The following is a 13,299-nucleotide window of genomic DNA, read 5'->3' on the forward strand; positions in this document are numbered from 1 at the left end:
AGGTCACGTCAACTCAATCAGCATTTTGTATAAACAAGAGGTTATAAGAATATCCATTCATGTCCACAAAATACCAATTAGTAAAATACAAATTTGATTTAGACACTGCATTTCCTACTTGGTTACAAATCTGATGTACATTTGTTGCCTAATGAGTAAGGCTAAGATATTACTCCTTGTCCTTAAACTGTCTCCTCCTCTTGGTATATTATATGTCAATCATAATCCTAATCTCAAATCTTTAATTGCAGTACATATTGAAACGAACTGTCAGATTGGCTTCTAGTTATCTTTGTCATCTTCTATATCCTGAAGTAAGGCACCCCTCACTTTTGCCCTGCTCAAACACCATGAAAATTAGATATTGAAAATGCAGGTTCATATGGAGAACTAAACAGGAGATGCTGATATACCTGCGAAATGCTGGTACAACACGATTGGTAACTTTTGTTGAGGCAGGATCTCGGCCTGCTAGTTTGTCTGATTTAAAGCAGGAGAAGGCAGTCTTAGTTTCTAAACTAAATTTCAATTATCAGCATCTACTGAACGGACTAAAATATCCAAATAAAAAGGACTAATTGAATAGAAGAGACAAATTATTTTAATCAGTCCCAGTAGTTTAAAAGGTAAACATTCTAAAAGAATCCAACGAAATAATAATAATATACTATGCACACAAGAAATCATTGTCAATTTCATTAAAAAAATAATAATAACTGTAAATTCTGTATATTGTTTCAATATAATTATCATGTGCTATCTACCCCTAGCATATTGACCATGATATGTTTTCCGTTCAATCCTTTTTACAGTTATTGAATTTTATCAGATTTCATTTACATACGTCACTTGCAAGCAGGCCTCATTCAACACAGAATCAAAATCAAATTGTGGCATACCAGCATCTATTATCTGGTTCAGAAATATTTTGTTTATAGAAGATACAGTATCATCACATTCAGTGATATATATAGAAGCACTCAGTTTACAGATAATCTGAAAACCTCCAAGGCTAAGCACACATCCTAGAAGATATTGCAAGTAGATTAAAGCAAAAATAAAAATGATGCAAACCTGGAGAATTTTGTGCTCCATTACTGGCTGGAGGACCAGAAACATCTAGTCTGTCTGAAGAATTCATCTTTTCTAACTTCTGTCTCTTTCCCAATTGACTCTGGATATTTTCACTCCTCTCCTGACAAAAAGAAAGGAGAAATTCAGCACAACAATTCAATAAGCCATCATAGGCATAATTGCTTCACGTCTTTTACACACCCTCTTGAAAAAACTCATCAATTTAACAATGATGCTAGCACCCTGTTAATTAGATTTCACATAGAAAGCATGACCATGACTAGTAAGCATAAAGTTTATCCACCACTACAAAAACTGGACTTCCCAAGCATGGTTGAGCCGCACAAAAACTTGAAGTGACAAATTACATTTGCACTATTTACTTTTGATAGGAAAAGATTGAGTGGTGTTTGGAGTTTAAAAAAAAAAGAGATTAGTGTCCAGACTTGTCATATTTTGTATGAAGAAGTAAATTACTGTTTCTTTTTCATCGGGATGGTTGATGGATAGTCATAGGAGAAAAGGAGATCTCCAGATGGCAAAGAAAGTTTCAAGAATAAGAATTGTTGCATACTTGGATGAATAATGAAATGGAGTCCTACGAGAGATATACAAGTTTTTACAAATTTTGTTTTTCTAATGAAGCAAAAACTAAACAAGGATAGTTGAATGAAAGAAAAGTAACCTTGAAGAAATTTTTTTTTGCAACAACAGCATATTTACAATTTAAATGCAGAAAATTCCAAGGTGAGTCTATAGGATCTCAATGACTCAGTATTAACTGTCCAAAAACCTAAATCTTTTTATAAGAACACATGGTATCCACAAGCATCTACATCTAACGTTACTGAATAATGCAAAATGACAACTACAAGTAGCATGTTGTTGATACCATTTAATCAGGAAGACACTAAGACATTAGACCAGGTCAGTCAGTGCAGGAAGCTTTGCACAAAATGGAGGTTGCGCATCATTAAAAACAGGCATACATCTTTACACAAAAAAAGTTAAAAATCATAACAGTAAAACCATAATATTGTCTGTCTATAATAAGCAACATACCTTTTCGGCTGATATAACTTTTGTCAACTGCAAAGAGTGCTCTTTCTCTGCAAGTGCAATCAAAGAATGTGACAATTAATTGCAGAATTGCTCATTTCGCCCCAAAGTGTTACTGTTAAAGAGAATATGACAAGAAAGAAGATAAAAGACAACGAAAAATGTAAAGCAGGTAGACACTTACAAGGCATAATGCATGAAAAATGAAAAGGTGTTGAAGACATATGACCATATTATAAGAACATGTAAGCGCACATAAGAACAATCATAGACAGGATAGATCTTTTAATGTATCAGAATGTATCATTTGGCTTAGTGTACAATCATGCAATACACTGGAAAGAAAGTCCACTTTTTTAGCATATACAAGTCTGGATACTACACAATTCTATCACATGTTAAAGCAGCAGAATACATCAATATATCAAATTTCCTCAGATATGAAAATCATGGAAATGATTGTTTCTTGAAAAGTAACTCAAACTATCAACGGACAATTAGCTGTCTTTCTTTTAAAAAAAATTGTCCTTTAGTTCTAAATGTTATCACAAATCTAAAAAGGGCACATCTCCATCTTGATATATTTTGAAACCAATACTATTATTAGCAGTTGCAGAATACAACAAAACCAAGTAAATTTTTCATTTGGAAATCATCTGCTAGCTAGTGAGCTAACCAGACTATTAAAATATTTTTCAAACACAGTGACTTCAATATACTGAAAAACACAATCAAAAGCTTCAAACAAAAGAGGAGGAAACCTCATATATCAGATAAATAAGTCAAAACTATATATCAATATATGAAGAAGAGAAGGTGACCTTGTAGAACCAAATTCTTCGTGCGTTTGAATGCCTTGAATAGCCCAAAAGACATGTTTGCCATGGCATCCCTAGCTGCATTGTCCAGAAGTTTTGTGAGGGAAATGGAAATTAGTGGCATTCCTTTCGATTTCTGAGCCACTAATTTTGCATATGCCACACCTGAAACACATAAAAAAAGGAACTAGCGCAATTTAAATGCATACATGTTTGGTCCATAAAAGGTTTCGACAAAAAATTTGGATATATAAAAGACTTTTGAGCCATCATCCGCATTAATTCAATTCCACAAATAATAAAAATCTCATTTTTTTTCCTTTTTTGAATCTTATAAGCAACGTAGTTAACATGAGTCAAACTCGTAAATGCTTTAGTTAGCATCTAATCAAGTCTGACTAGAACTACCTTCAGATATCCCAAGGGAGCACGCAAACCATAACAAAGGAAGAAAAAAAACAACGCTTTACAACATGTAAGAAATGATATGCCTAAAGATCACTTCACTTCATTTCACCCTATATCTTCATTAAGTATTTATAAATCATAATAAAAATGCAACAAAATTCAATAACATTAATCACCATCCGAATCCGAAAGTTTCTCAAGGACAAGCTTTACATCTTCAGCTTTAAAAGAAGCAACAAGGTACTCAACAAACTCAGCCCAAGACCCTCCAATGCCAATACAATCCCTCTGCATTACCCCATTAAAACAAAAGGAGAGTTACAAACTTTAAAACCCAAATTGCATGAGCTCAAAAATCCATGATTATAATCCAAGAACTAACCATGTCATCAAGCTGCATAACTGATTTAACAGCCTCAAAAGTATTGGAATGATAATCAGTTACTTGAATTTTAAGGTGATTGTCATCAGGAGCAAATATATGCATCAAGAATTGATCCATCAAACCCGAACCCGGGTTTGAATTCTTTGCCCATCCAATTCTGGGCTCATTAAAAATGGGTTCAAATTCTTGAAAACCCTCCATCTTTTACTTCTGTGATTAAAAAAAAAAAACAGAGAGAGTTTAAAGTTAAGTACTTTTCTTTTTTTGAATTTTCTTGGAAACCAAAAAAATTTGTATATTTTGAACTTGGGAGGAAAGGATGAGTAATTTACCTGAGAGTAATTTGAGACAGAAAGAATGAGACTTTTTTTAATTTTCTCGGTAACCAAACATGCTTCTGCTATACTTCTCGTGTCAAAGAAGCTCCCTGCACTTGTGCAAGCGGAACTCCTTCCTTTTTCTTTTTATTTAAGTAAATTGAAAATTAAGCCGAAATTTAGAAAACCGATTTATATTTTAATATTCGGTATGGCCCAAATCAATTTTTATTGATCTGTTATGGCCCAAATAAATCCTGAATTAAATTATGATTTTTTTTATTTTTATATTTTAAAAGTATTTTTTAATAAGTTTTAAATTTTTAAAAAAAATTTATTTTATATTAATATTTTTTTGATATTTTTAGATATTTTAATACATTAATATCAAAAATTATTTTAAAAAAATAAAAAAATAATTTTTTAAATAAAAATTATTTAAAAAATAACCATAAATACACTCTTAATAAACTTTACTCCTGCGAGGCAGATAGCTTATTGAACATGAAAATTTGATGAGAGTTTCTCAGCGATTATAAAATATTAAAACAAGATGATTTATGGGATATTAGCATTCCACGTTTAATATAATTTTTATAAATTGTTTTAAGTTATTTTTTTAACATTTGACTATTTAAAAAATCATAAATATATTTAATTAGAAATAAATTTTAACTTAAATCAAATATTTATTATAAAATCCAATCTAATTTTTTATTTAATCTAAAATAGCTATGGTAGTGATAATTACCCTTGTTATTGTAAAAATTCAGCCCATGATCTTCCAATAAGAAAGCAAGTGCACATTGCACTTATCATGCGATTGCTTGTGACTATGATAGGGCTTAACTCAAGTCAAGGTCAAACTGGAACTGTGTAGAGATTTCAATGTGTTTTACACTTTTAAAAGCAAAATATTTCAAAGCATTATTAGAAATAGTTTAGTCTTTTTATATTTTTAAATCACAATCTAAAAACTAAATTATCATTGAAAGGAAATTTTTTGTTGAATTGTAATTTAGAGGTTTTTTTGTCATTTAAAATTGGTATTTTGGTTATTATTAAATTAACTTGGGGTGATTTGATCTTTTGATATATATAATTTTAAAAATAAAACGTGGACAGAGCCTACACCCTTCATTGGTGAGTAAGGCGTAGTCCTGCCTCTAAGTATCACCTCACACAGCAGCATTAAAAGCGTCCTGCCGTTCTCTTTCTAATTGTGTGGCGCGTATACAAGATGATGTAGTGATTAGGTTATCCTCCCTTTTTTTCTATGTTTTTCTTGTTAAAATATAAAGGTGTTCTTTTATTTGTTTTTTTATATCCAATTTAGTCCTTATTTTTTGTATTGCTATTTTTTTTTATCATTTTATTGATTTTTTTTCTTCAATTACATCCCTTATCATTTGGTTTCATTTAATTTTTATATTAGATTTGGTCACCAATCTTTTGATTGTTTTTTTTTTTGTATCATTTTTCTAATTAAATTTTGTTTTCAATTTCATCCCTCAACATTTGATTTCAAATTATTTTTTATTTCAAATTTAGTCCTCATTCTTTGAATTGTTATTTCTTTTGTTTCGAATCTTTTTTATTGAATTTTATTTATCTATTCCATCCCTCAATATTTTATTGATTTAGAATTTTGCTTCTTTATTTTTTAGGATTTTTCTTTTATAGGATTAGTCCCGAAATCATGATCAAGGTCACGAGTTTCGAAAGTTAACACGAGTTGTCTTTGATCTTTTTTTAAATTGATTTTTTTTTCAATTTCATCCTCCAACATTTAATTTACTGTGAATTTCTTTTTTTCTTTTTTTTTTAATTTTTTTATGGGATTATCCCAAAATGGATTAACTCGAGTTAATTCATATCTTTTTTTATTTTTTTTAATTATTAGTTTTTTAAATTTCACCTTTCAACATTGAATTATTTGATGTTTGAGTTTCATAGTTTTATTTAGTTTGTTTTCGACAGGGTTATCTCGGTATCACAACCAAATCTCAAATTTGGCATGATAACTTGAACAGATTAATTCGAGTTAGTTTTTTTTTTTACTTTTTTTATGTTGTTATTTTTTTCAGTTTATTTATTGTCATTATAATTTTTATTCGTAATATTTAAATTAATCAGGCTTATCAAAACTAATAGAGTCAATGACTCTAATCTCATATATAATTTTGTTTTTTTATTAATGTTTATATCGTCTTACATCTTTTTTATGTTGGACAAATTTTGGGCTGGATGTACGTCGACGGGCGTAACACAACCCCTATGTAGTTTGATCTAAAACTGCTGCCATTTCTGTTGTAAGATAATTCTTCCAATCATCAATCTTTTCTGAAGAAATCATATTTCTTTGACATGAATCGAGAATGTTACTTTTGTTGATCTCCAAATTTCTTAAATTCTAGAAACTGCATAGCTTTGTTATTTCTTGCACCACCCCATCACTTTCTTCATTTTGTGTGAACGGTTGATACAAAAATTCAGCTAACCTCTAGACATGAATTAATAAGGGATCCCTCTTCAAATCCTCATACTTGAGAAACAATATTTTCTGTGGCAACTCTAAGCTTGCTTTCCATCAGCCTAACACAAGGTCCCAAAAAGGACGGCAGTACGTAGAACTCTCGTCTAGAAAATTTCTCAAATGTCTCTTTCAGTGAAGGGCTAGGTGTTATTCTTAGCGATAATTTGTTGAGGAAGTGCCGAAGGGAAACAACATCATCATTTGGGTTACGACAAACATACACAAAACGGCAGCCAGAAGTACCAATCATGGAGTTTGGCAACAGAGAATAAGGACAGTGAGTAGCAAAGATGCGAGGCTGGGAGAGAGTGCTTCAAGACCAGAAATGGATTCATATTTCTACAAGTAACCTTCCAAGAAGGGAACAAGGTCATGTGGATTAGCTGTGAGCAAAGGGTGGCTGGAAAAGTTACAAGTAGCTAGCTCGGCGCTTCATGATGGCAAAAATAAGAGCTTTAAGCCATGTGATGCCACACTCGGGATTGGTGGCCAAGACAACATCAGTACTGAAGTGGTCTTGCATGAAAAGAATACCAATAAGAGATGGTTCTGGAGGGATCCAAAAGCCTTGGCATTGGTAGAGAGGGTCAAGCATGCAAATGCCTCTCTATGGGAAGAGTTGAGATTAAGGCTTGGTGTTTTACTTTTACTTGCTTCTTATCAATGGTATCTAAGATTTGACGCTGTTGAAGTGAAAGGGACTCTCCGTCGGTGGAAGACGACATGATTCATGAACTCGATTTGATGGCTGTGCCTGTATTTGAGTAATGAATTTGATTATGAAAGATTCCCACTATTTTGAACGAAAATTAGAAATAGAAAGGGAAACTCAATTACTTCATATTCTAGATAAACTTTTTTTCAATGGTCCAATTAATATAGTGGAATCTGTCGGTGGTTCTCCACCTATTGTTTATCATTAATTAGGTCCCCCCCAACATAGCAGAAATTTTCAATTAAATCTTTCTATCTGAATTTGTTAATATTTTCCATCTAAAATCCCAATATTATGCAATTAAATGGAAAAAAAATCTTTTTTTTTTGTAATTGAAGCTTCAGATTAAGTATTTGTGATGGGATAGTTACCAAATTAATATAAAAATAGGTTGGGATTCAATTGAGATATAGGTAATAGATCGGGGATTAAGTGTTGGAATGGTCTGCATTTACGAGAAAAGGATAGTCAACAATTACAAGAGTTGTCAATGCATGCCTAAACTAGTGAAAAGATTGTAGGAATGCATGTGCCAAGGTTTAGGTTTTTCCAGCTTAACTAGTCCCAGGGCTCTCTAAGTTGCTATTTTTGCAGCATTGTTATAATTTTAGGCCAAAATTTGTGAACTTCCGCTTGTAATTTCACTGGAATTATTGAATCTCGTCTTATGGAGGTTCCAGCACATCATATTTTCCAGCAACTTATTTTATTTGCTTCATTTGTTGTTGTTGATAGACATTTTGTTCAACATGACCACCTCATCAATTTCGTCAAATTATCATACGCCACCAACCAAGTCATCAAATCTATCCCATTAATATGGTGGTGAAAGTAAAGTGATTTATGATAATAACGATTAATTGATTGAGAAACAATCGACTAGTTGAATTGATAAAATATAATTTTTGTTCAGATTAGAATTTTCTTGTATTAATTTAATTTTTTAATTGTTTATAATTTTATATTTATAAAAAATAGTTAAGAAAACTTAAAAAAAAATACTTAATAAAAATATATTTTTCTCTCTATCTTTTTCTTATTCTTGAGTTTTTATTTTGCGTAATTGTTTTTCCTTCTCTTCTTCCTTTTCCTTGAATCCGGCACCACACCCTCCAAAATCCCCCCAAAGTTTCTTGATTGCCAGCCCAAATTCCCTTGAATCCCTTTTTCAAACCCCTTACTCTCTATTGTTTAGTGTTTAATTTGGTGTAATTTAGGTGAAAAATCAAGAAAAATCACACAAATCCCTCTCTTCTTCTTTACTCCATTAGTCGGCCATGAACGGCTTCCCAAGGAAGCCAATCATGTGTATTTATATTACGTATTGTTTTTTATTTACACAATAACCCCAATATTCTTAAATCCTTATTTGAAACCTGTTTTTGTGATAATTTTTATAGTTGAGGTTTTAAAAAAATTGATTTTCAAAAGTTACTTTTTATTATGGCGTGTTTTATTTAAATAAATATTTGATTAAAATTATAATTAAAAATATTTCTAAAGAAATAATAAGTTGTAAATGTTTGTTTAAAAATGTGGTTAAAGTTGATAATGCATGTTAAATTATCATAGAGAACAACTAATTTATGTATTAATTTGAATTGTATTTAAAGATATGAATTGTCATAAGATAAACTAAAAATATGATGTAATTAATTTACAAAGGTTGATATTTAACAATACCCAAAATTACATACCGAATACTAAAAATTTTCATTACAAATATTAATTAACAGTTCATTAGCTTGGTGCAATTTAAGGAAGACAAAGATCAATCTCCAGTAAATGCCACAACATGCAAGCAATCAGAGTGTGACATGGAAATAAATATAGCTGGAGAGGATGGGATGGGGTAATTTAAGAAGTCTAAAAATTCATTCCAAGGAATATAACTCACCATACGATCTCTGCGAGTGCCTTCAAGCATTCAAAGCCTGATTTCTGCCAATATTGGCAAACCAATGGCATTGCTACAATCCTATGGAGTAGCACATTCACCATCAGCACACCTCCATTACTGACACAAAACCACCATTGAAACAAATAGCGCAGTATTTTACATCGAAGGAACCAAGTTTTAGCTTCCCTTTCCTTATTTTTCTTAGCAAGCAATCAAACAAAAAAAGGCTAAAGCATTTATAATAATTTCTTAAGCTCAACACTTTTTCATACCCATCTTCTCCTAAATCCCTAACTTCTGCAAGAAAATCCTCTAACAACATGTGATAATTTGAAAATCTAACACATACCCATTTCAATTCACAGCAAACCACATAAAACCCATCTGAATCTTTTTGAATATATGAACCCTTAATTCTTTGTCAATCTCTCATAGAAGGTAATTGCAGCAAGTTTTCAAGAGCATGGATATAATTGCACTGTACTTGGATAAATAAGAAGACATATCCCTAATTATTTAGAAAAAGAAACCTGAAAGTTATAGCTTTCCAATAAGTAACAGTAACCAATACTAGCGGATAATCTGATGGTGCTCAAGGGATGAACTTGTATCGACCTGAGCCATCGTAGCAACGATCATGATATAATTATCTAGCCATCTGGTGCTTCCTCATCTCCTCTTTCTTCTGTCCTTTTGATCTAAAAAAAAGGAGTTGGACTAAAGAATGTGATCTTAGGTGCAAGAAATGAAAAGGAAATGAGAGAAATATGGCAGAAAAGGACATGGATTGTATTTTTCAGGAGCAGCCCTCTCCCACGGTCCCACCTTGAATACCCAAATTTAGAGAGAGAAAAACCTTATAGAAAAGAGTGGGAAAACCTTTTAGTTTTTTTTGTCAAATCAATCTATCTCATCACCCAGATTCAATAACTGAGCTGGATTAACAAATTTAAGGTAATTATTTGTGTTCATATTTCGTATTTATCAGTCTGTTTTCTTGTAGGTGTTAAAAGCACAGGGCATGAGGTCCCACACGGCTGCTACCACTACTACTGAACTGACACTGAGTGGCATGTTTCAACTACAATCTTTCTTTTCTTTTTTCCCAGAAATGGAGATCAAAAGTTTCAGTAGGCTATGGACCAGACGGAGATCAGAGATGTCAATACGCTATTCATGCAGTGCATGGGTCATGACTCCCCACCTTACCACATGTTAATTAGCATCCCAATCCTAGGAGCCGTCAAAAACGTGAGTTTTATTCATCTCCACTGAAAGAGTTATTTTACAGTGCCTCGAGTGAAGAGATGCTGCCTAGTTTTGTGCACAGCACATACAGTAAGGAAAGCTAACAGAACATTAACACTTCTGCTATTCAATATTTCTTACATGATTTACTACATTCAGGGATACAGACACATAAAGAGCAAGAGAAAGAGGCTGGCAACTAGGAGGGATCATTGGAATTGCAGAAGAGAAACATGAGGCTGTTTTGTGTCCAATGTTTCATCTTTTTCATCAAACAAGCACAAATATGCCGCTTGATCTGCCCTCTAACTGGTGGAATCATATTCTCATTACCGCTTCCTTTCTTAGCCACCACTACTTCAAGCTCGCTTGATCCTAGAGTTGGCGCAATCATCAGCTTATCCATCGATCACTTGAACTCAAAAAAGAGCAAGAGAGCAAGCTACGTAGCTAAAGGAGGGAGGAGGGCTTGGTTATCAAAGGCAAGTGTCGAGTTTCTTTTTGTCGCTTATGTTTCATGCAGTACTAGAGTTTAATTGCTCTGTATATAGAGGGGGGATTGCGTGACAAAAAAACTCAAAATGTAAAGACATTGAAAAGAAGTCCATATTCACGGCTTGAGATGGAAATAACATGTGAAGAATGTATGAAAGAGAAACAGACGAGAAATTGCATGGCCAGTGTGAAGATGGACTTGAAAGGTTCGACAATTTTTGAAGTTCACACCATAAAATCAAATTAATTTGAATTTTTTTTTAGTGTTTTTTATGGTTTTAATGTATTAATATTAAAAATAAAAAAAATTATTTTGATATATTTTCAAAAAAAAATACTTTTAAAAAATAGCATGCACCACAATATCAAACACGTAAACGTTTAGATTGTATTAGATAATTCCTCACACTAAGCTGTAGCAGGACCAAAATTGTTCACATGTAAAAAAATAATATCAAAATCAAACGAAATTCTTTGACAGTGCCATTAAACCCAACTCAGCATGTTGAACCTGAAACCTCTTGATCATATTCCTTGCCTAGCAGTTTCAAATTAAACTGTGTAAAAGTTGCTCCGGCGTGACTCAATTGACTTGAAGGGTTAAAGAAAATTTTGACAACTGGTAAAAACATGGTTTGAATTTAAAAATATTTTTAAAATGATATCTTTTTTTAAAAACAATATTGAGACGGTGACACATTGGATCAACACGGGTCAACCTAGGTTACTCGTCAAACTCGTGCTCTGGGCTATGAACTCCACTGAATTTAATAACTTTATTTTTTTAAACTATTTTTATATAATTATATGATAAAAAATAGATGTTTGTAAAACTAAGCACCAACTCAATACCAAGATGGTTTTTTAAGATCATGATAATCTAATAAAATGTAAATCGAAATAAATCATGAATTCTAATTCTCAATAATTATGTTTTTTCTTTAAAAAAATTATTTAATAATATGATAAAAAATATACATGCTAAAAAAACCAAACACCCACTCAATGTTGATATGTTTTTCTAAGATCACGATAACCTTATAGAAAGTAAATTGAAATAAAATATGAGGTTCAATTCATAATAAATATATTTTTTTATTTAACAATATGATAGACAATTTGTTTTATTAAATAATATGATAGAAAAAAAATGAATAATCATAAAATTAAGTATCAATCTAATATTAGGATATTTTTTCAAAACTATAATAACTTTGTATAAAGAAACCTGAAATAAATAACAAAGTTCAATTTTCAATAAACTCAATGTTAAGATATAAAAAAAAAAAATGCAATGACATGCAAATAAGAAGGGGAATGGTGATTTCCCCTCCTAAATTAGTTCTTGTTAATGTTTTTAGGCCACAAAACTAAAACTATGTTATTTCTTTTTTTGAGTTTTACAACCATATGTATTTTCATATCAACTTTTAATTATTTATCAATATTAATTTATATTTTTTATCTAATTAAAAATAAGATAAATATATTAAGATCGAGAGATCGATTTATGAGAATTTTAAATTTTCACAGCCTAATTAATCTAGTATTGAAACTTGATGACTAAAAAAAAATTGAAATATTGAGGATGAATTGTCCAACTTGGTACTCTTTATGTGCGGTAAAAGACCCACTTATACTAAGATACATAAAGAATTAAAGATAAAATGCATTACAATAAAAAAAAAAGATTTAATTTGATTTAATAGACAAATAACCAGATTTATTTGTTTTTTTTTATTTAATGCCCAACATGTTTTTGAGGAGTGAAAAGAGAAAAGAAAAGGGGAAGAAAAAACACTTCGTTAGAGCTCATCAATCAATGCTTTATTTTTTGTGAAACAGCAGCAGAGAAGAAATAATATGGTTTTTTGTCTCATGACTTCCATCTTCTTCATGAAACAAGCCAAATTTTGGTGCTTGATTTTTCCTCAAATTGGTGGAAGCAACTTCCGGCTGCTGCCTTCTTTTTGGACTAGACGAAGCCCCAAGCTTCCTGTTCTCCTTTCTCAGTGGATCCTAAAGCCATTGACGAAGCCCCAAGCTTCCTGTTCTCCTTTCTCAGTTTACCAAATGTCCTTAATCTGCATGAGTATTAATTAATTAGTAGGGCTAGCGAATTGCTGCGACCACCCGCTGTTTTTACTTCTTACGTTGACACATGGTTGCCTTGATAGTAGGCGGCATATAGTGAGACTGGTCACTGGAAGCAGCAAAAACAAATTAAGCAGAAATTGTAATTGTGAATAGCACGGAAAACACAAAGAAATGACAAGGAAATTGCACTACAAAAGGTCCCACATCATATTAATTTATTATATATCCTGGTAAATTGATGTTTTAA

At 31.6% G+C, this 13,299-nt stretch overlaps 2 protein-coding genes across 3 annotated transcripts in view; one reads left to right on the plus strand and one right to left on the minus strand.

Annotated features, from left to right (window-relative positions):
* LOC7479145 (uncharacterized) overlaps positions 1-13,299 on the plus strand; it is a 28,184-nt gene that overhangs the window by 1,829 nt on the left and 13,056 nt on the right. The window lies entirely within an intron of this gene.
* On the minus strand, positions 4-4,215 carry LOC7466854 (uncharacterized). 2 transcript variants are annotated; one of them, XM_024600277.2, is made up of 8 exons: positions 4,077-4,215; positions 3,742-3,954; positions 3,536-3,647; positions 2,955-3,116; positions 2,137-2,183; positions 1,075-1,195; positions 414-480; positions 4-337 (listed from the first exon to the last, which is right to left on the minus strand). In XM_024600277.2, the coding sequence occupies exons 2-8, from the start codon at positions 3,943-3,945 to the stop codon at positions 283-285; spliced, it is 768 nt and encodes a 255-aa protein (XP_024456045.2). In that variant the 5' UTR covers positions 3,946-3,954; positions 4,077-4,215; the 3' UTR covers positions 4-282. The 2 variants fall into 2 exon arrangements, with proteins under 2 accessions (XP_024456045.2, XP_052309296.1); XM_052453336.1 differs by having other exon boundaries at positions 2,955-3,029; positions 4,077-4,192.

Source organism: Populus trichocarpa, chromosome 5, assembly GCF_000002775.5.
Source record: "Populus trichocarpa isolate Nisqually-1 chromosome 5, P.trichocarpa_v4.1, whole genome shotgun sequence".
In the NCBI taxonomy this organism is placed as follows: Eukaryota; Viridiplantae; Streptophyta; class Magnoliopsida; order Malpighiales; family Salicaceae; genus Populus; species Populus trichocarpa.

What these genes read in the sequence shown, in the direction of transcription:
- LOC7466854 (XM_024600277.2), bottom strand. Translation starts at nt 3,945, where the DNA reads ATGGAGGGTTTTCAAGAATTTGAACCCATTTTTAATGAGCCCAGAATT. An exon ending in GAAACTTTCGGATTCGGATG is followed by an intron (nt 3,117 to 3,535) that starts GTGATTAATGTT and finishes TATGTGTTTCAG; the next exon opens with GTGTGGCATATGCAAAATTA. An exon ending in TGGAGCACAAAATTCTCCAG is followed by an intron (nt 481 to 1,074) that starts GTTTGCATCATT and finishes GCTTTAAATCAG; the next exon opens with ACAAACTAGCAGGCCGAGAT.